This window comes from Myripristis murdjan, chromosome 10 (genome assembly GCF_902150065.1).
Source record: "Myripristis murdjan chromosome 10, fMyrMur1.1, whole genome shotgun sequence".
In the NCBI taxonomy this organism is placed as follows: domain Eukaryota; kingdom Metazoa; phylum Chordata; class Actinopteri; order Holocentriformes; family Holocentridae; genus Myripristis; species Myripristis murdjan.
The window spans coordinates 15970497-15996853 of NC_043989.1; the positions used below are offsets into that span (position 1 = coordinate 15970497).

General features: G+C 41.1%; 3 protein-coding genes across 3 annotated transcripts in view; 2 read left to right on the top strand and 1 right to left on the bottom strand.

Annotated features, from left to right (window-relative positions):
* The first annotated feature begins 451 nt into the window (after positions 1-451).
* On the top strand, positions 452-5800 carry eif4ebp3l (eukaryotic translation initiation factor 4E binding protein 3, like). Its single transcript, XM_030062269.1, has 3 exons — positions 452-882; positions 3260-3436; positions 5225-5800. The coding sequence occupies exons 1-3, from the start codon at positions 750-752 to the stop codon at positions 5251-5253; spliced, it is 339 nt and encodes a 112-aa protein (XP_029918129.1). The 5' UTR covers positions 452-749; the 3' UTR covers positions 5254-5800.
* A 7285-nt stretch (positions 5801-13085) lies between these two features.
* On the top strand, positions 13086-20640 carry LOC115366696 (cysteine-rich and transmembrane domain-containing protein 1). Its single transcript, XM_030062268.1, has 3 exons — positions 13086-13225; positions 17795-18109; positions 19474-20640. Exons 2-3 carry the CDS (start codon positions 17809-17811, stop codon positions 19575-19577), a joined length of 405 nt encoding a protein of 134 aa, XP_029918128.1. The 5' UTR covers positions 13086-13225; positions 17795-17808; the 3' UTR covers positions 19578-20640.
* A 2484-nt stretch (positions 20641-23124) lies between these two features.
* tenm2a (teneurin transmembrane protein 2a) overlaps positions 23125-26357 on the bottom strand; it is a 167369-nt gene continuing 164136 nt past the window's right edge. The window contains exons 33-36 of the mRNA XM_030062014.1: positions 26210-26320; positions 25593-25860; positions 24907-25037; positions 23125-24638 (exon numbers count right to left, since the gene is read on the bottom strand). Of these exons, the coding sequence (XP_029917874.1) occupies positions 23901-24638; positions 24907-25037; positions 25593-25860; positions 26210-26320 (1248 nt within the window). The 3' untranslated portion in view covers positions 23125-23900. The remainder of the gene's footprint in view (positions 24639-24906; positions 25038-25592; positions 25861-26209; positions 26321-26357) is intronic.

The following is a 26357-nucleotide window of genomic DNA, read 5'->3' on the forward strand; positions in this document are numbered from 1 at the left end:
GACAAAATTCTCAAAAGTGGATGGGACACGTCCCCTGTCCCGAGTTGAAATTATAGCCATGTCTCAGGGTGTTATTTAAAGTCCATGGTAATTTTCTTTAGACAGTCCATTAATAAAGGCTGATATTCTTCTTCCACCTGCACCGCCTATCTGATTACTGTATTCTTGTTCTTCTTCTTACTGCTATTGCACAAAAACAAATAGCCTGATGGAAATGCGAACATGAGTTTTATCGCTTTTCATCAGCCTAAATAATTAGTCTGTTAACTCCAAATTCCAAATATAAACACAATTCTACTTATTATGTAGAGGTATGGATTTATGAATTCACTCAGGTTCATTTCGCCCTTGCATCGTTAACTCCACCCTCACGGACCACCACGCTTATGAAAACATGCGCACCAAATCACTATGGCCCCCACGTGTCTCTTATCTGTTGCACAAAAACATCACGAGTTGCAGCTACAGCTGTGGTACAAACACTGCACATGGTAGCATTTGCCCACTGGAAGTTGCGACAGCACCACACACCTCTCTAAGCTTGATATTACTTGTTTTTGATAGCTTTTCTGTTAGCAAGCGGGAGTTTTAGTAAGTGGTCGTTTCAACCAAAAGTTTTCGCCATTTATCTTCGTTGTCAGGTTGTTAGCGAACGGTTGGCAGCACTTGCTTGCGGCTTTCGAGGCGTGCAATTTAAAGTTTTTGCTACTCTGTCTGCAACAAGCTATCTACTTCAACAAAGGCTGAGGATGTCGACCAACTCCAATCAAGTCAAAAGCTGCCCCATTCCTACCAGGGTGCTCACCCTGAAGGACTGGTCTCAGCTGCCCGACTGCTACAGCCAAACACCCGGGGGGACCCTCTTCTCCACCACGCCTGGAGGTAAGAACTATTACACAGCAGTGTTGAGTGCATAGGATTTTTTTTTTCACCCACAAGATTAAGTTGAATTGTTTTTAGTTAGGCTAACTAGTGCTGCTCTGAAACATGTTTGTGCGTGCATGCACGTACCAACACACAAGTTCTCGCGAGACGCTGCGGGACGATAGCACACTGGAATTTAAACAAGCAATAAACAGGCTGACAAAGTAATGTACTTGAATGCACGTAGGCTACCGTAACATCACACAAACATGTTTTTTGATCTTAAGTGAAGGAAATAAGTCAAAAGCCATCGTCACTGTATGATGGTGCAGTGAGACTGGACTGCTGACTTCATGTGAACAGAATTGCAGGCTGTGTGTGTGTGTGTGCATTTTTTTTTTTTTTTTTTTTTTTTGCCTGTGGTTTTGGCAAAGTGAACAAAATCGCACCACGTGGTAGATTATATCAGTCCAGTGCACTGATGGAAATCATTTCCCACCGTGACAATGAGCACAACAGAGATGCTGCAGGAAAAGCAACTGATGTCCAATGACAACTAGGACCAGCTCACCAGTGACCTGTGATTTAGAGGAGGGGTGTATGGCTCAAGCTGTCTGAATAGAGGTGATTGGCCTTGGTAGTGGTGGAGGAGTTGGAGGCTGTCCTATCCCTGCAGCCCTCTGCCTTGCATTTCAGGACAGCAGGGAACATTCTGTACAAGTTAGGAAGAGGAAAGTGCATGGGAGTCACATATAGTGATGCAAGAGATTAGTGAAAGGTGTACACTCTGGTTTATCTTGTTTGTTTTGTCATTTATCCCCCCAAAACTGAGATTTTGTGATGACTTGGCTTTGAGTCACCCATCAGGTAATGACAGCTTACCAAATAACAATACAAGAAATTGGAACGCCAACAAGTGTCTCATTATCCTGTATTCCTGTGAATAGCAAAGTGATTGGCTGTCGGTTTATGTGCAAGAAGGTAAACACCCCCACTGTGAGTCATGCCATGTGTATCAACCAAGCCAAGGGACTAAATACAGAACCCCGTTTTGCATAACTGCCCCGCATAGTTGGGCTGCTTTGCGCCGCATTGCTTGTGCTAGTTTGCATTCCAGCCCCTTTGTCTCGCCCCATTTTCTTTCGTTCACCCTCCTGTTTTGTTCCCTTTTTGTCCAGGATGGGCCTCTGACCAGCCAGCTATTACATAACATGTTTTTACTTATGAAGAGGGTGAAGTGATACTGTACAGAATGGTTCAAACTCCACTACAGAATAGGAAGAGCAGCAGACCGCTCCCTGACTCACTGTATTCCTGGGCAGCCTTCTCTTTAACACAACGTGCTGTTTGAGACACTGTCAGATTTTATCTCCCTTTGGCCTAAGTTTTCATTTTGTAGGCCATAGTGACAGACTGACAATATTAAGTCAGACATGCAAAGTGGAATTTTGACATGGAAAGCTGGAATGGTTGTGTATTCAATTGGCATAGGACATAACATTATTTCACCGCTAATTGTGATTACATGAGTAGTACTATAAAAAAAAAAAAAAAAGCTATTGATTGATGTTGTTCTTATGAGGAACAACTTTCAGGGAAGTAGTTCATGGATACAGACCTAGGAATGTTGCCTCCACTGGCAATAGTAAGTCTTAACGTAGCCAGAGGAGGCCACATATGGGTTTAATCTCAAGGCCTCATGGTCCAAAGAGAGAACATGTTCATGTGCTCTCATTTCCTAGAACTGGTTGCAGTAGCAGCCTTCATCCCTCCCCTCTTTCCTACAAAGAGAACAGGGTGTGTTAGTTTGGCATCTGTCCAGCAGGCCTGTCGACCACGAGGCTGAGCTGACACAGACAGACACACACACTCACACTCACGCGCACACACACACATACATACACACACATACACACACACCACCTCAGGGGTATTTCACAAGGCAGGAATAGAAGGTTAGTCATAACTATAAACTGAAAACATAGCATAAACTGAAATGTTTATGCTGTAAGTATGATAGTGATTTGAATCTCTACAACAAAGTTTGAATGCTACGTTCAGGAATGTGAGTCACACATGTTGATGATTGCAAATAATAAGCGATTTTTGAACTTAATTTGTTGAAAGTTATCTGGCTAGCTCGCTAAATCTCCTTTGTGAAATACTCCCCTCATTGCTGCAGAAGTAAACATGTTAGGTGGCCAAGATACAAACTGGCTGAGATACAAACATAATTCTGCCAACTGAGCTGTCAGTTTGATCATAGTAAATTCCAGCACCCTGTTGTCTTGAGACTTACAGTCATTTACTAATAAATTCATGGAATAACATGTGGTGTGTGTGTGCTACTTTGTCCTTGATTACACCCACCAAAAAATCCTTTTCCTAAATGCAGGCACCCGCATCATCTATGACAGGAAGTTTCTGCTGGAGTGCCGAAACTCACCCATCGCCCGCACTCCCCCATGCTGTCTGCCCCAGATCCCTGGGGTAACAGTACCTGCGACACACCCCATTGGGAAGCTGCAGGAGCTCAAAGAGGAGGCTGAGGAAGAGGAGAAGGACCTTGCAGGTAAACATTCCACACAGATACCACCATCTTTTAGATGTAGAGATAAAAACTCATGAGTGTATATATACACTTAGCGACCACTTTATCAGCTCCGCCTGTACAGTCTAATGCAGTTCAGTGCAACAGCTCTGCCATAAATTCTACCTTTTCAGAAAGTTTATAATGTTAAGTTTTTGTTGACATTGTGGAGAATGTGTAACTTTAATTCTGTGTTTATTATTGAGGTTGTATTTTGCAGAGGTCTTGTACTAGAACAACATTATATTTAGAGGTGTTTCTAATTTTTTGTCCCCCCTATTTATATAAAGGAGGGGGACAGAATATTAGGAACACCCCAATAAAATGCAGTCCAGTACAACAATACCTATGAGCTCAGTGCCAAACATAGAATTGAATGAATACCTCTATTGCTGTGACAAACAGTAAACCTGAGCATTATTTGCATCATAATGGTAAACTTTATGGTACAGCAGTTGTATTGGATTGTATTAGATTGTGCAGGTGTAACTAATAAAGTGGCCACTGAGTGTATGTGTACATGTAAACATCTGATCATGTTTCCAAATACATACTGAAATCTACACCAGTATGAGGCAAAATTAACTAAAACACGAATTATAAGATTGCAAAAACTTAAACATCTAAACTCCTAAACAAAACATCTGATCTCTCACATTTGCATGTTTTGGGGAAATATTTTTCATCTTTTTAATGAACTCAACAAGAAAAGCCAACCACACATTATTTAATTTTCAGTCTAATAAAGGAGGTTTGTACAAACTCCCAGTGCAGACAAGGCATATTTTTTTGCCATCTTATTGTCATGAATTTAGTGCTGTGGCAGCCATTTAACTTCTGCTCACAGAATGCTAGTCAGCATTTTATGTCCTCTTGAGTCTTATTTGACAGCTGCCAGTACAGCAGATAGCAGAAGTCCAGCATGTGTTTCTGCAGTATTATACCAACATTTTGTAGCAGCATAACAAGTTTCAGGACCTGGTCCAGGGGTGAAGCCACATCAGCTCAGTCATCATCACCACAAGTTATGTGGTTGCTGCCTTCCTGAGCATAACCAGGCTTTTATCACCTTCAGAACTAGGCCAGCAAGGCAGTGACAGTGTCGTTACATGCCACGTACACGATAGCCTGTCCCTTTGTATCTGTCATACTGATAATGTGTGCCGTTAATCTCTTGCTGAGAGGGCACAGAAAGCAACTTCCAAAGTTGTTTGGAAAATTTGCATCTTTACTGCCTGTGTTTACTGCCTTTTGTGTATATCTAATCTAACTATCAGCAACATAGGGGACAAAATGAGTTATTGGAGATAAAAGAATGCTGTTTTGGCAGTGAACGTGCAGGAGGATTGTTTGTGACAGTGCCACAAAAGGTATGGCTTCTGCAGACAATGGTCATGGACAAGCAGAGATAGCTGTTTGTTTTGGAGCAAAGTAGCAAACCAACTATTTATCCTGCTCCATTCCTCCTGTCAAGCGAAAGACCGTGGGGATTAGGCATGACCGTCTTTTCCTGCCTCCCTTCTCTGGATTGGGGAACTTAAAGCTACATTGTGGTATTTGGGTTATGTTGTTGCTCTCATTTGACTCTTTTCACTTGTACACTTTTTATCAACATGTCAGTGTTTCCCACTGACATGTTGATAAGAGCTGCAGCTTGCACCTCTTCCCTGCGTTCTGTTAATCAGGGTGCGGTCAAGCTTAATGTGCTAAAACAAATGCCAACTGATTGTGTTTCTCCTCCTTATCCCTCTCTTTCTCTCTCTTTAACAGATGACAACCAGTTTGAGATGGACATCTGAACTCCAGTGTTACCTCCTATGGAGAGACATGTTTCTAAAAACCGTTATGTGTTACAGATTAAAGCTTTTGTCCGCTTCATTTTTTCTTTTTTTTTTTCTTTTTTTACATTTTTGAGGAACCAAAAAAAGAAAACTGTAGGGTGTTGTTGACCCTAAAAAAAAAAAGCACCAGAGTGTTAAATGAAGAACGGACATTAAATGAGAGGATTGGTGGCTCACACGCCTCTGAGCCACAGCAGGAAGGAATTGATCGGTTTTGATTTCACCTTTTTTAATAATTTTCTTTGTAAATAAGAATATGGTACTATGTAGCCTATTTTCTAAGCTAGGGAATGTAAGACGATTACAGTAAGTACAGTAAGTAGTTTTTTTTTTGTTTTGTTTTGTTGTTTGTCCTCCCCAAAGTGGAATGCTAATTTCCCCTTGTGATTGCCATACAAGGGAGAAGGGGGGTTGGGGGTGTTCAGGACCTACTGAAAATCAGGTCCTCAGGGAGAGATGTGAATAATTTCCATTAATAAAAAAAAAAAAAAATCATAATAAAAAAGTTGTAAACAAAACTGTCAGTATTTGTGTCTGTGTGGGTTTTTAAAAAGCACTCAAACATAAGTATTTTTGCCCATATTTAGGATAGTGTTGATACTGAATGGTGTAGAATATTATAACCCATTATAATGTGTATGTGGACCTTCCCTTAAACTGTATTCCTGCTGAGTTGCATTTTTTTTTTTTTAAATCACCAACAACCAAATAGCACTGGGACATTCAGGCCATGATGAAATGTTCTGACAATGCATTTACCGGTATTTGTTGGGCAAGAATAAGTTTGATCAGTGGCATGCCTTACATAAGCTATGTATTTCCATTTTATGTTCTTTGGATTTAAGAATTCTACATGGTCATTTGGGTTGTTAATCCCACTGAATTATGTTTTAAAAGCTGCTCAGGCATTTATGAGTAAGTAAACACTGACCATGCTTTAATTTGTTTTAATCGATCTGTGGGTAATAGGTGCTGAAATATGCTCTTGAAAGTATTTGGTTCATGGATACATGATTAACAGCAACTGTGGCACCCAGCAGCTTTCAGTAAGTAGGGTTTGCCTGCAATAGACCTCATAAAACCTTGTGCAAGTTGATAACATGTGACTACATAAGCCTAGATGTCCTGATGTCTAGCAGCTTTCTGAAGTGTTATATAACTGCTGCATATGTTTATTACTCTACATGGGGGCTTCTTTAAGAGGCATGAATAGTATTTCAGTATATTACTGGAAATACCTCCCTCCATTATGGTGAAGGTTGTTTTCTAAATCTGAGAATAGCTTTGTTGAACACCCAGACAATAGACTTAAGATGAAATGTCAAGCATTTCTCTTTGGTGGTTATGAACAACATAGGACATATGTATTTGTGGGAAGTGCTCTGATGGCATGTGTTAGTGTAATACAGACTGGCTGAGGCTTACTAGACCCTTCTGCACAGTGTGTAGTCAGCCGCTTGCACCATATTAGCATTAGGTCTGTACTTGATACACTGATCTATACATAAGACAGAGTGTAGGAGCTGGCCTGGTCTTGCGACCACTGAGCCCTAGAGAGCTTGGAATGAGGGCAACTGCAACCTAAAGGCCAAATGTATTGAGATCACTGCAGGGTGGGGGTTGGGAGTGAATTGGGGGTTACACCTGCTGGTTATATTTAAGTGCTATTTTGGCATTTGATTTATCTGAGCAGTCATCTCATCTATGTCATGGTGGGCTTATTAGTTATGCAGAAATTATTTTGAGTTTATGATGCAAGTTGTAAGTATGGCCTCATAACCTTGAGGAAATGCTCGTTTTGGGAATGATGATTCCACAGTATGGAGTTCAAGGCTGCTGTTGGGTTTAAGTTACGTTCATGTACATGTAGGATTCGAAGCTATGGGTGCAGATATGCTGGGATGTGGGTCAGTGTGCTCAGCTGTTCTACTCCCATGGACCTGCTGACATGACTGAGAACCAATTTGAATTGTGTTAAAGGAAGAGAATGACTCTGGCAAGTAAGCTCTTTGATCTGCCTACTAATGTTTGACAACAAGATAGGGAGCAGTTTTAACAGTGTGTGTTCAGCATGTTGTGCACTGCAGCGTTTTGCAGAGCATGCAGTGTTAACTTGTGCTGTCTGTTAAACACTGCAGCAGTGCACTGCAGTAAACTAAATAGTGGACACTCAGGTGAAACTACTGCTAATCCTCTCAGTGCAGAACACTATGTCTCAAATGTCACTGTATAGTCCTTTACCTTATCAGATAGCTGCCAAAATGGCCCCTTTATCAGAATAACAGCACAAAGAATGAGTACATGGATGAGTGTGTGTTTGCACTTGGATATTTGTATGAATGTACACATACAGTATTGACCTGTATGTGCCTGTTTGAACACGTGGGTTTGCTTCTACTGTAAGCACGTGAGAGCAAGGCCAGGTGCAGTATAGCTAGAAAATCGCATGCTGCTTGTTGTAGTTTTGAGAGGTCCCCCCTCTGACAGAGGAGCTCACTGACTGTTTGTTTGAATTATCTGAGATTGCAGTTTAAAAAAAAAATAAATCAATGAATTACTGTCTTTGTGCTTACTCTTACCTGTGCACCCATGAACAATAGGGTTGAGGTAAAAAGTCACCCACGTGGAAGGATATGCACCTATCCACCTTCCTTATGAAACTCCAGCCACACGCATGGTAAACTCTGAACTTGAACTTATAGTGTCACTGCTACTGTGACACTGACTGTTTCATTTCCAAATATAAAGCATGCATGATCCTCACAAAGTATGAGACAGTGGCAGTTACAAACAGACATGCTGAGATGGGCAAAAATACATTAAATATCTTGTTACAAATTACAAACACATGCTTATCAAATGTGTAAGGGAAATTATAAAAATTGTAAAAATATTTAATTGAAATACAATCACTCTCTATTTTAAACATACAAATCATACCATAAAGGAGCCAAACAAATGTTGTTGTTTTTTCTTGAACATCTAAAAAAGCATTTTGCACAGGTTAACTAACGTCAGATTATTATATATTGTTGAAACAATATATCATAACAAATCTATCTAATTTATTGTGGCCATTTATTGGCTTAGGTCAAATGTTGTCTTTTGATGTTGAGGCAGGTGATGGCACTAGAGAGTGGGCTACCTTTAGCTATGTCAGTAGGTGGCTGCTTGCTGCTTTCAGGGATGTGCTGATGTTAGGGATGGCATGAATGTTTGCTGAGGAAGGTTTTCATTTGGTTGGCAGAGGCAACAAAGTGAACTGTGCTCGTCTCCCATGGTTACTTGCTAATCCAACTAGCCAATCACACCTGCTCATCATTTGCAATGCTTTTTTTTTTTCAATTTCAATTTCAGTTTTCAAGGCTTGCTGCAAGAGGTTGAGGATCTTGGGTTGTGGCTTGAGGTCTTTGCGGCTACATCCATTATGAACATGCATGGCAGACATAACCTTGTCAATGACTCACTGTAACAGTATAGCTGTAAAATTTGTGAAAACTGAATTTGACTGTGCCTATATTGTTCTGGAGAAATGCCATCTACTGTAGAGAGTACTGCTAGTCTATACTGAAATACAAGTATTTTGAAATACACAAATGCATTTTCCAGAAGTTGTGCAGCATAATGGTTTTATACGCTATATGAAAAATGTGATGAGGAGGATGCCAAGCAGCATCTCGGTGTCACCGGAACAGCCTAGGACCTAAGCCACTTGACCACCATCACCATGGAGATCTGGCAGGAGGACAGACTACACATGCACACAGGGGAGACTCACATAACGCCATTCACATACATGGGAGAAGAGACAAGAAAAGACATTATTCACACAGGAGAGAGAGAAAGAGAGCGAGCCGTGAGAAATGAGAGAAAAAGAGAAATGTGAAGAAAGCAGAGATGAAGAAGGGTGATGTGTCTGCAGCTTCCTCTGCCAGAAAAGGCATCTTGATATAAATTCCATATTATTTTTGGAACTGTAGGCAAATACAAATTACAAAACAAATGATATGTAATAAACAATGGTAAATAAAAAGATATTTTATAAACACTGACCATCTCTGTAAATGATGCAATGTGTACATTTTCTTGCACCAGACAGTCCATGATAGGGAATGCCTTGTGTAGACTACTAAAAACTGATTGTATTTGATGCTGTACAAACTGTACATGAACTGTTGTTTTGGAAACTGTTGGTCTTGAACTACAGTAAACAACTTTTCTTTGGATGAGCACCACTGCACTGAGCACCAAGTTTAAATGAACCTTGGTGCCCCATTGCCCTTTTCCATCAACAAAATGCAGCCCTTTTCCCCTCTCTCCTCCCCCCTCGTTCCCTGTAGGGAGGTGGGTCGACGGCTGGGGGGTTGGAAGGGGTCGGCGATGCTCTATTTTTGTCGGCCCCTCACGTTGAAGCTGATAGTACAGGCTGGAGCTGAATTGCCGTGGTGACGATGTAAACAGATACTCAAACACCCAGCCTGTTTGGTCACAGCTATCATGACAGGAAATGGAGCAGGGGTAAGCTGGACAGTGTGTTTGTCTGACATACGAATGCACACATTCTTGCACTTTTACATTTTCACTTAAATTCAGAGACCACGAAAATTACAACTAGTCATTGTTAAGGAGTGGAAAGTTCAAAAATATGTGGTGGAAAAATCTAGATCTCAGGATCTTATTTGGATTTGTGCGTCTGAGCATGTACACCCACACACCCACACGCAAAGGTCAAACCCCAACCCCTGTCTTTTACTGTTATATTTGTATTGTTAAATCTTTTTTTAATGTCTTTGACCAACCAAAAACAATTTTAATGTGCTTAAATGACTTCATTGTCATGATCAGACAAAAATAGGTTGTTTATAGTTTCTTTCGCCACAATTGAGACATATAATGTTTGCAGATACATTTCACTGTTTGTTTCAAACTGCTTAGTTTCTCGACAGGTAGGACCTCATAATACTGTCCAAATCGTTCTGGTGCAGTACCACCCAGCCATTTTTAACTTAAAGTAAATACCAAGAATAAAACCGGTTTCATATCCGCCAACGGCACACCAAATATAAATCATATGAGTAACAGAAGGAGAAGACAGGCAAACTGTACTGTGCTGTCATGTATTTGCCTTGATCTTGGGATAAGGTTTATGGTTCTGTTTGTTGCACAATGTCTGTTTCGCCTCATAGGACAGACTCAGAACAGCTGTCATCCAGCTATTGCCTAAAGTGTCACCAGTAATAAAACCTTTCACCAACATCATGTCCAAGCATAATTTCAGTCTGGCTGCAAACAAGCCTTTGAGTGTTTCACAGTTAACCTCAATTCTGGGTCATGGTTTTTTGTATGAAATATTGTGTGTGGTTATTGTTACTATGTGCTCGTTTTGCATACCTCATTACATGTTGCTCCATTATCTGCTATCAGCTTGCTGAAAGAAACTTGGTCCTTTTAAGTTCCACTGTTAATGACAGCTGTTATTGATGCTGCTGCTGGCATGCTACTATATTCATACTGTAACTAGCTATATGCCATACCTCGTGGAAGAATTTGGAAGAAGAACTGAGATGGTGTTTCACAACCCCGTCTCACTCTCCTACTGCCCGTTCTGTGGATGTGTATGTGTGTGTGTGCATGCACACAGTGTGTGTACGTGCTGATACGAGCATGTGTTCCACTCTGCGTGCTGTCTGGTCATTGGAGATGGTGGGCAGCCTTACGGGCATGTCTTCACATGACGCAGTTCACTTGCAGTTTGCTTTAATGTGTGTAAGTGTGTGTGTGAGTATGTATTTACTTAATGTCCATCCAACCGTAGGAGAGTACAGACAATGACAAGACTCAAGAATTGGGTCGAAGCTTGGCACGTGGAGAATTTCCCATGAGCCACAGCTCTCTCCTGTCATGACAGAAACTCTCTCAGAAATAGGCTCCTCTTGTATAAACAGAAGAGGCAGAACATCCTGTAGTTACGGAGGACAATGTGCTGGCAAATCATAATGTGAAGTGGAAAATAACTGATTATAACTACTGCCCATACTGTACTTGAGTGGATATTTTGAGTAACACTACTTTTTAAAGCACTTTAAATGTCTGTACTAATACAATTCAATTCAGTTCACTTCAAATAAAATCAAATGCCTTATATGCATGAAATACAAACACTTATTGTTAAAGCATGTATCGGATACAATACAAATGCAAGTTAAGAGATGGTGACAACACAAATGAAACAGCAGAATATCATGACATCTAAACAATTCTAAACAGCATATTTAGTGACAAATTAGATATCTACACACCTCACATAATGACATATTTTTAAGTTGTCTTTGCTTCTGTCCAAGAATTATGACATGTAAATAAGTAGTTTACAGCTAATCTGGCCTGCTCATGTCTTTCTCCAAAAATTAGTTGCACTTTGTCATTTTGTGGAATATTTTTAAAGCTCTGGTGATACTGAGTAAAGTCTGATGTGTTGATATTTTGTGATATTTTTTTTTAGTTTTTTTTTTTTTTTTTTTTTTTTTTTTTACTTTAGAGTGGTTTCATACCTCCCATACAAAATTTTAAATTTGATGCAGTTTTTTTTTCTTGGTGGTAGAAAGTAAAGAAATAACAGGCACGTTGTGAAAGTTGTCATATTTCATCTAGGCTCTCCTCATGTGCAGGCCTAATGTGCCAAATTTATCAAACATGCAATAGCAAGTAAAAACAGGAGTTACTAATGATATTAATAACGGCTCTATTCCATGTAGGTGTACCAGAACCTTTCCAGGTAAGGCAGCATGCACAGCACTGCGGCCATGGCTCGTGGTGCAGGACTCACAGGTCCAACTGTTTACAGTTATTTTTAGTACTTTATGCGTTCAGGTTACAGCCACGTCAAAACATACAGAATGTACAGTCTTTAAAATGTGATTTACAGCCCTATTGACTTGTCACTATAGCAAAAAATATGTATAATCTCTTTTCTACTATGTTACCTAAATCAAGAGGATCCTCATTGAATGTCATTAGTAGCACCTGTGTTTACCCCGACTCTTCTTGTTAAAATGTTTGCCCTGAAAAAGGAAAAACAAGTATGACTGCCAGACAAACCAAACAGGACAGACGCAGACAAACACAATAGCCTTAATAACACAAACCAGTTTCCCTCTCCCAGTGTACCACAATGCCTAACAGCAACGGGCCAAATAGAAAAATAGACTGGGGCTTGTCTGCCATCTGCCGGGGGGAAATCAAAACGACACCCTGCACTGTCTTTTAACTGCAGTACCACAGCACTGCGAGACTAACTGGATAACTGAAACACATGCAAGTAGTCAAGACACTGCTTTAGCTTTTATTGTTTTGAAAACACAAAAGCAGCTCTGATTTGGAGCGTGCAAAGGTTGCCACATATTTTTTTCCGGCTGACAATGGTTATTAAATTAAATCAAATTCCAAGGGCAAATTTTACCAGCCTCTAACTGTGTCTAATGATTAACGAGGATTAGTCACTCACTTGCTCTCCTCTCCAGTTTAATGTAGCCTGTATTTCGTCACGGGTTTTAGGATGTCTAATGTTTTATCCAGTCAAACGATCAGGAGTCACCGTTTCCTTTGACGTTTATCAGCACCGAGTCATCGTTCTTGCTCACGATTGGAGGATTTCGACAGCGGGTGTCACAAGAGCCAATCGCGTGTCGAGCGATGGAAAGCAATGAGGATTTTTTTTTTTTTTTTTTGCCCCTAACAAGCACACCCCGTGCCTTGCTGTTGGAGTGACGTCACGGTTTCCCGTACAGCAGATAGGCACTGGGGTTTTTTTGAGACGAGAGGGTCGCTCATTGCGGTACAAATAAAAATAAATATTTAAAATTGAACGGCGTGCCTTCATAGCGGAGGGTCCTGCCATTTTTCAACAAACAAGGATACTATTTATTCTGAGGTAGGTGGTCTACACCTGTCCGTTAGTTACATTTTCTGTTTTTATGAGCATAGTCGTGATGAACTTAGGGGGTTAGAAAACTGCAACTCGACAGGGTTTATTGGGCCGTGGCCTGCAGGTGCGACCTGTATTTAGCTCATGTAGCCTAGGAGTATAATGTTATAGTAGTACGTGTTGTAATGATAAGCTATGGCTATATAACCTACACGCTAATAATAATATTGATGATACTAATACTAGCATTAATACTAATACTAACACTAATAATAACCGCAACAACGAGACTACTGCAGTTAATAATAATATACAAATAGAGTAGACATTAATAATTGTGTAGGAAGCAGTTTCAAATGACTGAAATGGACGTTTTGAGCATAAATATCAATGCGCTGTTTTTGTTTGTAGTTGTTGCAAAGATTTCATGTAAATGAGGTGGGGAATTAGGCTACAACTCAGTGATAGATATGATGGCAAAACAAAGGACCATTTCCACTGTTTTGTATTATACCTGTCGTGATCATTAAGCTCAGTCATTGTGTGTGTGTGTGTGTGTGTGTGTGTGTGTGTGTGTGTGTGTGTGTGTGTGTGTGTGTGTGTGTGTGTGTGTGTGTGAGCGCGTGTGCGTCTCTGCGTGCGTGATTCCATGTGATGGCTCTGATTGTTGCTTCTTAATTAGGGCCAGTGGGGCGTCTTATGCACAGCCGCTCTCTTTGTGTCCTGATGTCTGTAGAAAGAGACTGAATGTAAACAGGCTTTACTTGGGCCATACATGTCATGGACAGCTCACCTGAAGGGCATTGAGACAGAGAAAAAAAACACCTCTCTCCCACAGAAATAGACCCTGTAAAGGCTAAGGTAATTTCTTTTGGTTCACTTTAAGATGGCTGCCGTACAATTATTCCAGGCATCGTAAATGAGCGCTGTGGACTGTGCATGAGGCACCCAGAGGTGTCATGTTCAACATGGCTGCCATCAGTGTGATGCCATGGCCACAGCAACACATTTTCCCTGAGTTTCAGTTGTGTTTTCCATGACATCATCAAACATTGTGTGGCAGCCATCTTGAAATGAAACAATTAAATGACCACTCAAGGGTGCTGATTTGATAGATATGGCAATTCTGTTCATTCCAGTTACATGGTCTCAAGAAAAACATTGTCGATGAAGCTCTTTCAGTATACAAGACAATTAGATCAACATGGAGTTGGTTTTAATTTGATAAATTGTAAGTTTAAAAAAAGATAATATGCAATTTTGATTGAGGAAAGGTGAAATTTAAACAAAGTATCTGTTGTAATTCCTCTTGTAATAATATTATGGGCATTTCTTCATACATACAAGTTTTCACAACATCACGAAGAGTGATACTGAATATTTGATACCTGTGAATGGATACTTTAAATGTAAAAGCAGCATCCATGAATGGGTTTTCTGACATTTGCCCTAGATCACATCCTATTTTAGTTTACTTTTTTTTAGTTTATGTTTCAACTTCCTGATAAATTTGAAAGGTTTTTTTTTTTTTTTTTTTTTTTCAAATTTTAAATTTAGTTCCTCTTTTTATACAATGACATGAACCTCATATATATAAGACAGCTAATTCTTTGTAAAGCAGTGGGACATGACTCTGTTTGTGCATCTATGTCTGTGACTGTGTGTGATATCATTGTGGTATTGTTGTGGAAACAAATTGTCTGGACTCGCTCATTTATTCTGGCCGACCAACAGAAACATCCCAAACAAATGACACACACATGCAAACTTACATACACAGAGCAAACATGGACACATGCAAAGCAGTCAAGGCCTGTAACTCACTTCAAAACTAAAGCTGAGGCCAAAGACTGATGAAGATCTGTTTGGGTACAGTGATTGCAAGGCCCCTTTTGATGGGGCAGAACTGTTGCTTACACCTTTACTGATCAAATATGACTAATTCTTTGTAAGGTTTTGTTTAAAGAAACCCAGGATGGGTCTTTGTTGTAAGGGCACAAGTAGCATACACTCACTGTGGTAAGTCTGAGTGACTGAGCAGTGTTAGTAAATGAGTATGTGTGTGAATAGATGTGCACACATGATCCTTAATAAAGAAAGAAAGAAAGAAACAAAGAAAGAAAGGAAGGAAGGAAGAAAAAAAAGCACCAGGATGTCCTCTGTTTCTCAGGGAGCTGAGTAGCCATAGTTACCAAGTACTTGCCATCTGCCAGGAGTTTAAACACTCAGGTGGTGAAACATTTAGCCAGCTTGTCATTAGCACTGCACAAACACAATAGCTCATGGCTACTTTAAAAAAGAGGGACATAACTATGTTAGAATAGAAATACACCATTAACAGTTTAGTTTCTCTCAATTCCTTGTTGGGCTGTAACTTAGTAACTTATTCAGTAACTTAGTGTAAAACCCATTCAGTGTCCTCTCTCCTTGTATAAGCCATTACACAAGAGCCGGCATAAACCATTGTTATTCATTTTATGACCAAAATAAGGCCGTCCAAGAGATCAGGCAATTTTTTTATTTAACTGTAAAGAGGTTGTTATGTAATTACAATACATTAGACATTTGTACCGACCAGAATGTTGATAACAAGCACATGTACTTTTTTATCTGTGTTGCAATCTGCAGATTAAAGCAATGCCAAAGGGTGTCCTGTCTAACAATTTGAGAAGCGTAGGCCAAGCGCATTCTGAGTATTACTGCTTTTCTTGGATGTGAAACCTCGGCATATGTAGAGTGTGAACAGAAGGGGGTTGGTGTCCTATTTAGGTGTTTATAGTGTACATATACAGAGCGACAGAGGGATCCTGGGAAGGCTAGAACAGTTGCAGCACACTGTTCTCTCTTTGTGGCCCACTTTCCCCTGTTGTGGTATTTCTACAACGGGAGCTTGGGTAACACAGGGCAGTATGTGGGTTATGGTGATAGACTGGAATCTACCTCATCAGAGGCCATCAGAGCGTGGTTGGGGAATGCACTTTCTTTTTCACAAGAACGCTAGGTCAGAAGAAATTGCTCACAGGCACTAATTTGATCACAAATATTCACTTTGAAATAGCCTCATGTTTAAAATGGCACCTGGACAGTGTGGATGGACAGCATGGCATTGGGAAATTTGGGTGTCAAGTCGTGAATACTGAACTGTAAAACTGCTTACTAGTGTAAGTGTTGAATGTTTACTGCAGATGTTGACCAAAGGACATAACTCTCCAACTTTGTCGGGACAGCCTTGAAGATTTTGTTTTTGAAGTTGTCAGAAGAAATTGAATCAAAACATTAATAAAACTAGCATTCACCACTCTGGTTTCTTTTGAGTGTTTTGGTTTGTACATCACTGAGCACACAGTTGTTGAAAGTAAAATTAAATATTCAGTATTTTCAAAGTGTTCATTTTTGACATTAGGGGAAAAAAGCATCATATTAATAGATAGCCACCAAGAAAGACGATCTCTAGTCAAAATGCAGTTGTGGTGCGGTGTTGTGATAGCTTGTATTGCCTTTCTGTTACTGAATAAAGACAAAATACCAAGTGTGGTGTTACAGCCTGGGCCTTTGGTAACACCTCTCTCTCTCTCTCTCTCTCTCTCTCTCTCTCTCTCTCTCTCTCTCTCTCTCTCTCTCTCCCCTGTCTTTCTTTCTTTCTTTCTTTGTCAAGGCTTATTTGGCTTGTATTACCTTGTCACACCCTGAGGACACCTCCTCTATTTGTAAAGCTTCTGTGTGCACACTAAGATAATGATGTTTAGTTTATCTCTGATACAGCTGATGACTGTTGTATGAGGATTATTTTTTAAGTTTATATATTTTTTTTGTTATTTGCCATTTTGCTTTTATTGGGATAGTGACAATAAAGAGAGAGACAGAAAAGACAGTGGAGAGAAAGGGGATGACATGCAACAAAGGGCTCAGTCTGGAATTAGCCCTAATACATGGTACATCAGGTACCAGGTGAGCCAGTGGGATGCCCCTGCTGATTGAAATTTAAGACATCCTCTTTCAGCTCCATCCAGAGAGACTTTGGCCACATACTATAGGCTAGGCTTGTCTGTAGAAACCAGGATTATTTGCCACATTAGAATGCACTATGCTTGAGGTGGCAAGAGACATGATTGGTAGATATGGTGGTGTTCTGGGCAACAATTGCATCACGTTGGTGCCGTGCTGAAAATGTTGTGCAACTCTGTCAGGACTCAGAGGAATTGACTAATGTGACTCTAGAGGCTGAATCCATGCTGAATTGTGGGCATGCACACATACACAGGGGTACAGTGATACCACTTTTCCATGGCCAATACTAATACCAAGCGCTCATCTGATATATGACTTTTACTAAACGATTGAGCCACAGGTTAAGCTGCTTTTGCTCTGATTTCCAACATGTTACATGTGTTTTTTTAATATTAAATTTTATTATGCAGTTTTGGTCCCATGTGTGACATCAGCATTGGTATTGTCACACCCATAGGACACATATCTGTCATCTGAATATTTACTTTGACTGAACAGGCTTACTAACATCAAAACAATGGTAATTATGTTCATCTCCACCGTCTCTCTCCTCTTTGTTTCATTCAGGTTATTGCCCACAGATGAATTTTGAGCAGCCTCCTCCATATCCGGGCCCTGGCCCCACCGCTCCAGGCTACCCAGCCCAGGGCCATCCCCCACAAGGTTATCCTCCTCAGGGCTATCCTCCTCAGGGATACCCTGTTAACATGGAACAGCCTAATCCAGCCTACCCTAATTACCCTGCTGGACCCATGGGCCCCGGGGGCCCATATCCTGGCCCAGGACAACCACCTTATAATGGATACCCCGGACAGCCACAGTTTGGCTGGCAGGGGGGTCCACCTCCTGGGCCCATGTATGGGGAAGCTCCCAAAAACACAGGTGGGTACTACCATACAAAAGAGATTGATGCAATTATGTGCTCCTGAATTGGTTGTCGTCCCTAAAAAGCTGTGGGAACAAAATGTGGTCAGTTGGAAGGCTGCTGATGATGTGGGAAATGCTTTAGTGACTAAAGATAGTTGGCTGGCACTACAAAATGCAATAACTGCCATTGGATAGACTCACCAACCAAGGATTAAAAAGTGTGATATCAAGCCAGGTGAAGGATGAAGTGCGTGTTACTGCATAGCAAATCTTGCAGCAACTCTTAGCTGAGCAGCTCTGCTGTAAACTGTGGTAAAAGCTGTCATCTGACAAGCAGGTATTAAGTTGGAAATTATTCAAACTGAATATGCAAAGAGAGCATGCCTTCCTTATGCTTCCAGAGCGCATAGCCATCACCTTTATGTATAAAGGCAGGCAGGGAAGTAAGGCTTATCTGAAGTTACTTGCTCTCACAACTGGCTTAAGATAAGCCTCTTTTGGCTGATCAAAGGAATATGTTCTACCACTGAAATTCTGGCCTTGAGTCATTTTGACAGAACACCTCATTATTTAACATGGCTAATCATTAACCAGTTTAAATTATTGTCATATTATTATCAGAGTTCAGTATGATAAGTGGCCAGCTAGCGTCTCTTTATCTATTGACCAGGAGCTGGTTACCTTGGTAACACACTCACCTACGCCCTGACCGGCTGTTAAAAGCTGGATGAGTGTTTCCCTCTGCATGAATGATTAATCACAAACACAAGGAAATGGAGATGTGTTTGTTCAGGGGAACAATAATGGTCTTTGCTTGACTTGTTGGTTAGTCTTTAACATATGGTAAATTCAACATATAGCCTAGGTAATATAATTATTTCACTCATTAGACATACCCACTGAAAATAAAGTCAGTACCATACATTTCTTTGACAGCATTTGTAATTAAAGGTAATGCATGTGTGTATGTAGGCCCACAAGGCCTCATCTCATTTACCCAGTGATGCCTCAAGTAGTGAGAATGTTGCTCATCAATAATGGTGTCTGATCTTGGCTGCTATGGCATTACCACGGTGACGTGCATCTCTCATTATGAAAAAGTAATGAGAGGAAAAATTGTAGGAGCTGTGGTTAAACTATAAGTCACTGCTGGAAATTACATGCGTAATTCAGAGAACTAATGCTGGTTTTATGTAATCTCAGAGAAAGAATCACTAACTGTGTTGCTGAAATTCTCCTCTATTTTTCATCCTCCCCTCCTCCTCTCTATCTCACTCCTTGCTGCCTTCTGCCCTCCCTCATCCCTTGCCACCTCCTCCATCTTGCCTTTCTTCTTTCCTCCTCTCACTCACACTCTCTCTCTCTGCCTCTCCTTTTAGTGTACGTGGTGGAAGATAGGAGGAGAGATGACACAGGAGACACATGTCTGACAGCCTGCTGGACAGCTCTGTGTTGCTGCTGTCTCTGGGACATGCTGACATAACATTATTCCCCAACTGTTGACCTCATTACCCCCTGCTCAGTTTCTGTGCCTCGAATCCCACCACCCCATCAACCTCCCCCGCCTTAAACCTTGTACTCCCTTACAGTCCTTAGCCCGTTTCCTCTCCCAAGTTTTTTTTTGCTCGTCTATAAATAAAGCCGCTTCTCAGTCCCACATGGAAGTCTACAAGTCTCTTCCCAGAGTCCCTGCTCTTCCTTGATGTGAAGTCCTCAGCACTGACTGACCCTGTCTAGGGGTACTCTGTAGCAGCTTGTAACCAAGCTTCTAAGCATACCCTAAATCTCAGGCTCTGTATTGTAATCTTACACCAACACACAACACACGGCACATGCACATGCACATGCACAGCACAGCACAGCGCAGACAAGGCAGATAAACACACCAAAAAAAGCGTCAAGTGTCATGTTGCACACATGCACCCACGCTCATTCACTAATGCTCACGCACAAGTACATACAAGACACACATACACACACATACTTGGATCTCAGGCTCATCTGGTGAGAGGCTATCCTTTGGCACTTTATGATCTTATTACCTCTGTAAGATTCTACTCCTGCCTACCCCTCCGGCCATCTCTCAAGCAACCCCAACCCCCCACCCCCTCCATTCCATCAATGCTACTTCCCATCCCCAAGGCCAACCCTTTAACCCAAACCCACACCAAGACCCCTGAATGCCATTAAGCTATGGGGTCCTCTTAAAAAGCTGATGCTTGAAATATATCCCTTTTATTTGCACAGATCTTTTTGCTGAGGTATATTTCAGGTGAATCATATGACAATAAATAGAATGCATTTTTAAGGATGACAGTGATTTATGTTTAATTATGTAACATTTAATGGCTGCAATGTTTTTCCATGGTAACCCTGATATAAAAAATGATTTCAATATTATTTTTTTAATGCTCACATTCCTTGGAAGTGAAACTGAAAATATGGGAAAAATATGTTGATTGCAAAACAAATAAAACCAAATGACTTGTTAGATGCCTTTTGCTTTCGATGAGAATCTTGCATTAAAACAGTTTATCCCCACAAGAGTCAGCATTTTTATGTTTTTTTTTGTAGCCATGTTAGCTGTGTGTGTGTGTGAGAGAGAGAGAGAGGGAGAGAGAGAGAGAGAGAGAGAGAGAGAGAGAGAGAGAGAGAGAGAGAGAGAGAGAGAGAGAGAGAGAGAGAGAGAGAGAGAGAGGTGTTACCAAAGGCAAGAGTATAGATCAGTATACCATAGCTGTTGGGCTTGGCTGCATCCAAGTATCTATTTATAACACAGTGGGAGGTGACACAGCTGGAACAGGATGGTGTTTACAACATAGCTACCTTCCTAACAATATTGACAAAATACACAAAGAAGACTAATTTCACTACAATGATAATTCTATAAACTGTGCTTTATGAAGTGCTTCACATACCCGCATCCTGATGTACCCGAGGAAACACTGAGTTGCAGGCACTAGTAAAGCAGTCCTCTTGATGAGAATTCAACCAAGAAAACCATATGAATATAGGCATCTGGGACTGGGACATATTAAATCTCAGTGACTACTTGATGGTACCTCACAATTTACTACTATTGTCAGTATATTGACCCTCATGGGCAGAAATATGAGCTATGTGTTTGGCAAGAGGAAAACGGGTTGTTCCATGTAAGCACCAGCCTCACTTGTAGGCCTCACTTATAGGTTAAAAGAATCAAGAGCTCAGTTTGTAACTGATACAAGTTAATGACTGATTAACAAATAAAGTGTTTAACCGGAGTTTGAAAAAGTGTCTTAGCCCCTCCTCCATTAAAAAATACTTCAGTTTTGCTGATGACACAGCCATACTCGGTCTCCTAACAGACAGTGAGTCAGTAACAGCCTACCAACAATCTGTTGCACACTTCACCCAGGGGTGCACAGATAGTCACCTCCTACTTAATGTCACCAAGATGAAGGAAGTCATCTTTGACACCTACAATAAACTCACCATCTGTCACTGCTCCACATCCTTCAACAGCCTACCCGTGGAGATGTTAAAGAGCTTGAAGAACTTCAGCATCATCCTGGAGAATAAACTGAACTTGGATCAACATGTCACAGACATCCATAAACACTGCCAACAAACACTTTGCCATCCGCAAACCTGGGACTCTCAATCAAACCTCCTCCTCCTTCTCTACTGCAGTATTATTTAACCCATCCTACTGCACTGTGCCACCTGCTATTTCACCACGCCCACCCTCATCAATGGAAACGAGCTGAAAATGACTAAGATATTTTCTAAAATAATTGGTCTCCCCACTCTGACAGAATTGTGTTGTTGTGATGATCTTGTTTATACCCTGTTGTGAATGTTACTTGTGTACACACTGTGAGAGAAAATTGTCTCTACAGAGGACAATAAAGAATACATCTGAATATGAGTGGAGCTTTCCAGCATAACCACAACCATTAACAAGTATGGAGGAGTTCTTTGAAGTGCAGTCAGGATGAATGTATAAGTCATTCACAGCACTTAGATGGAATTGAATAGCATACAAATGCTCATCAAAAGCAGGTACACATAAAAAAAAGGATGCAAGTGGAAGGAAACTGCGACATGGTTGAAGTAAACAAGTATTTTTTATTGATAAGGTTCTCAGAAGAGTCTCGTTTCAGTGAATGTAAAGAATCATCCTTCGATAATACTGATTTGGTACATTATGACATCCAGCACGAGTCTCTTCACAGTGAGAGGGATCCATTACTGCTACTGCTGTTGGGATCTAGGACAGTAATATCTCTGCTTCCAAACAAAAAACAGTCAAAACAACAAACTGGGGATTGATATTGTAGATATGGAATATTAGAGTGTCACAAAACTCTAGAGTAGTAAGACCAGCTAAAGATTTCGCACATTACAAGCCACTTCCTCTTAGAAATATAAAACTTGATATTCTGAACAATATTCTACTGTGCTGCATAAAGGTAGGTCTATACACTGTACATCGAGATATATTTCGAAAAAACAGATTTCACAGTTTTAAAGACTTTATTTAAAGTATAAACCGTTTTTAAAACACTTTATTACATAAATTATTCTTTTTGAGAGTGACTATTATTTGCCCTGGCAGCAAACTGAAATTAATACAAAAACAAAATGAACATTTCTTACATATTTTACAAAAGAAAATAAACTCATCCGCTAATGTTCATTTTGAATACAACTGGTGACTCTGTCATGATTGTCATATAGTACTAAGAATAATAAATAAATAAAAAAAGAATAAAGTAAAATAAATAGCTCTTGATACTAACTTAGCATGTTTTCAGGACTTTGTGAGGGGTGTTTTTGATCGTTCTGTACAGAAGTGCCTTGGTGAAAGTCTCACAATTCTACCGCGACTGAAACGTACAAAACTACGGCATCTACAGTATACGCAACATCCTGAAATTTAGTGTAGTCTGACACATATGTAGTAATATGATTCTTCTCCCCATTTCAAAATAAAACAATGCTGTGTGATACCACTGTCCACAAATATAGCCATCATTTTTTAAACAGTGTTTTTTTTAAAAAGTTCATTTTTTTTTTTTGAAGTTCATTAATAACTCTTGATTTTGTTCAAGGATGCCTGTAGCTTGTGTGTGTTGCTTGGTTGGATATATGCTGCCTCAGCAGCAGAGGACAGGTCCATGGTGGACAATGGGAGGCCTGAGACAGGGAGATGACTCATAGTATTGGACGGCCTTTTACATTTTGTTGTCTGTCGCTGTTTCTGATGTCCTCTTTTGCTCCGTAGTTGTGGCTGGCTGGAATCTGGGGTGGCTTTGCCTCCATTTTGGTCCCTTTGCCTTCAGTTTCTATTAGAGACAAGCCTTCACCGCAGAACTCAGCGCAGCACAACTCCACCATGTGTTCAGTAGCTGTCATGGCCGCTCTCAGTGTGACCCAAAAAATATGGGTGAAAATATCAATATCTTTTTTAAAAAGGGGAATCTTCTTATTCATTAAGCAACAGTTCTCAAAGTTCATCAGTGCTTTCTCAGTTGTTCAGTTTGTTTTCAAAAAAAGAAACGCTTGACAGCTTTAAAGAAATTTTAAATTTTTTGCCTGTGGCAGTAAAATTAACAATAACAGTTTTTTTTCTGATAAGTCATTCTTTTCAAAAGTCCCTGCAGCGTTCCGTGAGTAACCCCGTTTGTTGGTTAATTCTCCGTGGGTTTTGAGAGGAGTAGGGGCAAGGAGGCTGGGTGGGAAAGGGACCAGGGTCAAGGGAAAGTGAAAGTAGGAGAAAGGGAAGAGTGAGTCTGCCCTTTAAACAAGTTCAGGTGGGCTGTTACCTCTTGCCCATCTCGTTCTGTCTAAGGAACTGGATGTTGTTGCTGCTGTCAGCCAGTTCTGGGTACTGCTCCACAGGCAGTACATAATAGCCGTCATAGCCCTGCACTCTGCCTGTTGTTAGAAGTTGCTGTCTCTCCCCCTCCGTCCACAGGCGACTACCCTCCTTTCCGTCCCTGGCCCTCTGCTGCTCTCTGGCCCAGGCTCCAGCCAGTGCCCTCTGCCTGGCCAGCTCCAACAGTCTTACCTTCTCTTCATCTACTACATCCAGGGCAAGCCCATAGCGAATGCTCAGCGCTAATGAGGGAACTGCAAACTCCACAGTTGCTCCTCTCCTTGAACGACCACTCACTGTTACATTGATGCCACTCTCCAGTGCCTTGCGCCCATTAGTGAGCCCCAGGGCCAACAGGTCACTGTCAGCAGAGCCCACTTTCACAAAGAAGTGACAGTCCTTGCCGTCCAGGGTGTAATGTGTACCATCTAGGTAGAGGGCACCGTTGAGCACTAAAGCCACTTTACGGCTATCGTCACTGGCCATGGCTGACACTCCAGCCACCACGCGGCCCTCCTTCAGTGCCAGCATCACTCCACGGCCTATGATGGGAGTGCTGGTGCCAAACCAGTGGCCAGGCTTGTCCTTGCGTCCACGACGTTCCTTGTTGAGCAGACGACCCTCCAAGGCCATGAAGGCCTGGTTGTGGCGCTCTGCTGCCTGTTGCACACCTGTGATAAGCTACATGAGAAAGTTGGAGAGAGGTGAACAATCATTTTATAAGAGGAGACAATAATGTGTTAGCAATCACTGTATAAAACAAGAAAATTTACTGGTAGTCCAACTTGTAAACATTAGCCTGGTTTATGGCTATTGTGTTCTGTTTTTTTCACCAGTAACATACTTGCTGGGTTAATGCTGAATTTCATTGTTTAATGTTTGATTTGGATGATGAACAGACCCTCTTCATTACCATGTGAAGTGGCTGTTAAGTCCTGTTGTTACATACCTGTCCATTCTCACAGTGCTGGGTGGCCTGCAGTTCATATGGAGGCTCTACAAAGTAGAGGGAATGGCGAGGGAACCCTGGGATTATGTTACTGAGCTGGAAGCCAAACATCACCAGCCAGCTCTTCACATCTAAAGCAGCAGATAAGAGGGAAATTACCAAGCTGAATGACAAAGTTAAACACGGCAGAAAAATGAGTCATTTTTATCAGAAAACACTGGAGGGATGAGAAAGTGGATATCTTTAATGACTCAGCCGGTGCAGTGTATAGCTGTCAGCTACTGTGTCATCCAAAGGACACAGAGTTCTTTGCATAAACTGTCTTGGCCTCTTTTGGCTCCACTGTTGTTTTCTCTTGACTGTGAAATTTTATTAGGAATTAGGAAGTGACACTGTAATCATTTCAGAACACTAAGTTCAGCACTGACTGAACTAAACTCAGCTTGACCTGCCGTCTGCCTGATCTGCATACCTTCTGAGAATTTATCTTTACTCCAACATTTTGATGGAAAACATTAACCATATTTACAGTGGGAAGGTTTTTTTTGTTTGTTTGTTTGCAGATAAATGGAGAATTTTCAATCTATATTCCATCACTTTTAGTATACTGTTATTGGCTGTATAATAGAAAACAAACAGAATACGGCATGTGCACCGTATTAATAAATCATTCTGTTTTAATTTACCGGTGACATAGTTCTTGACATCCAGCATGTCACTGAGGGGGTTGTTGTTCTTGAACATGTACAGGTTGAACGGTGCAGGGTCTTTTCCGATCTTCGGCCAGATACCATAGTCGGGTGAGGTCCAGCGTCCCGCCAAAACGTCATAGTCCCGCTGGGTGAAGTGGACCAGCTTTGTCAAGGGGTCATAGAGACCACCGTGGAACCCGACCACCAACTGGAACTCTGGGTTAGAGTCCAGGTACACTTCTCCATAGGCTGTGTACTGGACCTGAATGACACAAACACACTCAGTTTGCTTTTGGTGAAACTGGCAAATAGAAATGCCAGAGCACAGGGTCAAATGCGGAACATTGTCGCTCCACCTGTTAAGAGTTTCCTTGCTAAAGGACAATTCAGCAGGGTGGCAGCATGCTGTAACGGAGGCATGCACTTTGGCCTTTCAGTTGAAGGACAATCTCCCTAGTGACTAAAACCATCATGCTTTCCATCTTTCTTTGTGTTTCCAACATTTTTTTATTTGTTTATTGGAAAAACAAGGGGAATGACACAATTTTCTTAGACCTAAAGCTACTCAAGTGATAGCAGGTTAAGTGATTCAAAAATGCTTAGCGCCTTACCTGTTTGATCATTTGTCCATTGCTGCTGAAAACAGCTAGCGGTGTGCCGGTGTTGTCAGATGCTATGTAATACTCCTCTCCACTGCTCACCTCCATTGCAAACAGATGGCCCTGAATATGCGACAGAGTCAATGAATGAGTTTTAACC

Bases quoted from the DNA above. Each gene is read 5' to 3' on its own strand.
- eif4ebp3l (XM_030062269.1), top strand. From the start codon at position 750: ATGTCGACCAACTCCAATCAAGTCAAAAGCTGCCCCATTCCTACCAGG. The intron at 883-3,259 runs GTAAGAACTATT...TCCTAAATGCAG, and splicing joins CTTCTCCACCACGCCTGGAG to GCACCCGCATCATCTATGAC. The intron at 3,437-5,224 runs GTAAACATTCCA...TCTCTTTAACAG, and splicing joins AGAGGAGAAGGACCTTGCAG to ATGACAACCAGTTTGAGATG.
- LOC115366696 (XM_030062268.1), top strand. From the start codon at position 17,809: ATGAATTTTGAGCAGCCTCCTCCATATCCGGGCCCTGGCCCCACCGCT. The intron at 18,110-19,473 runs GTGGGTACTACC...CTCTCCTTTTAG, and splicing joins GGAAGCTCCCAAAAACACAG to TGTACGTGGTGGAAGATAGG.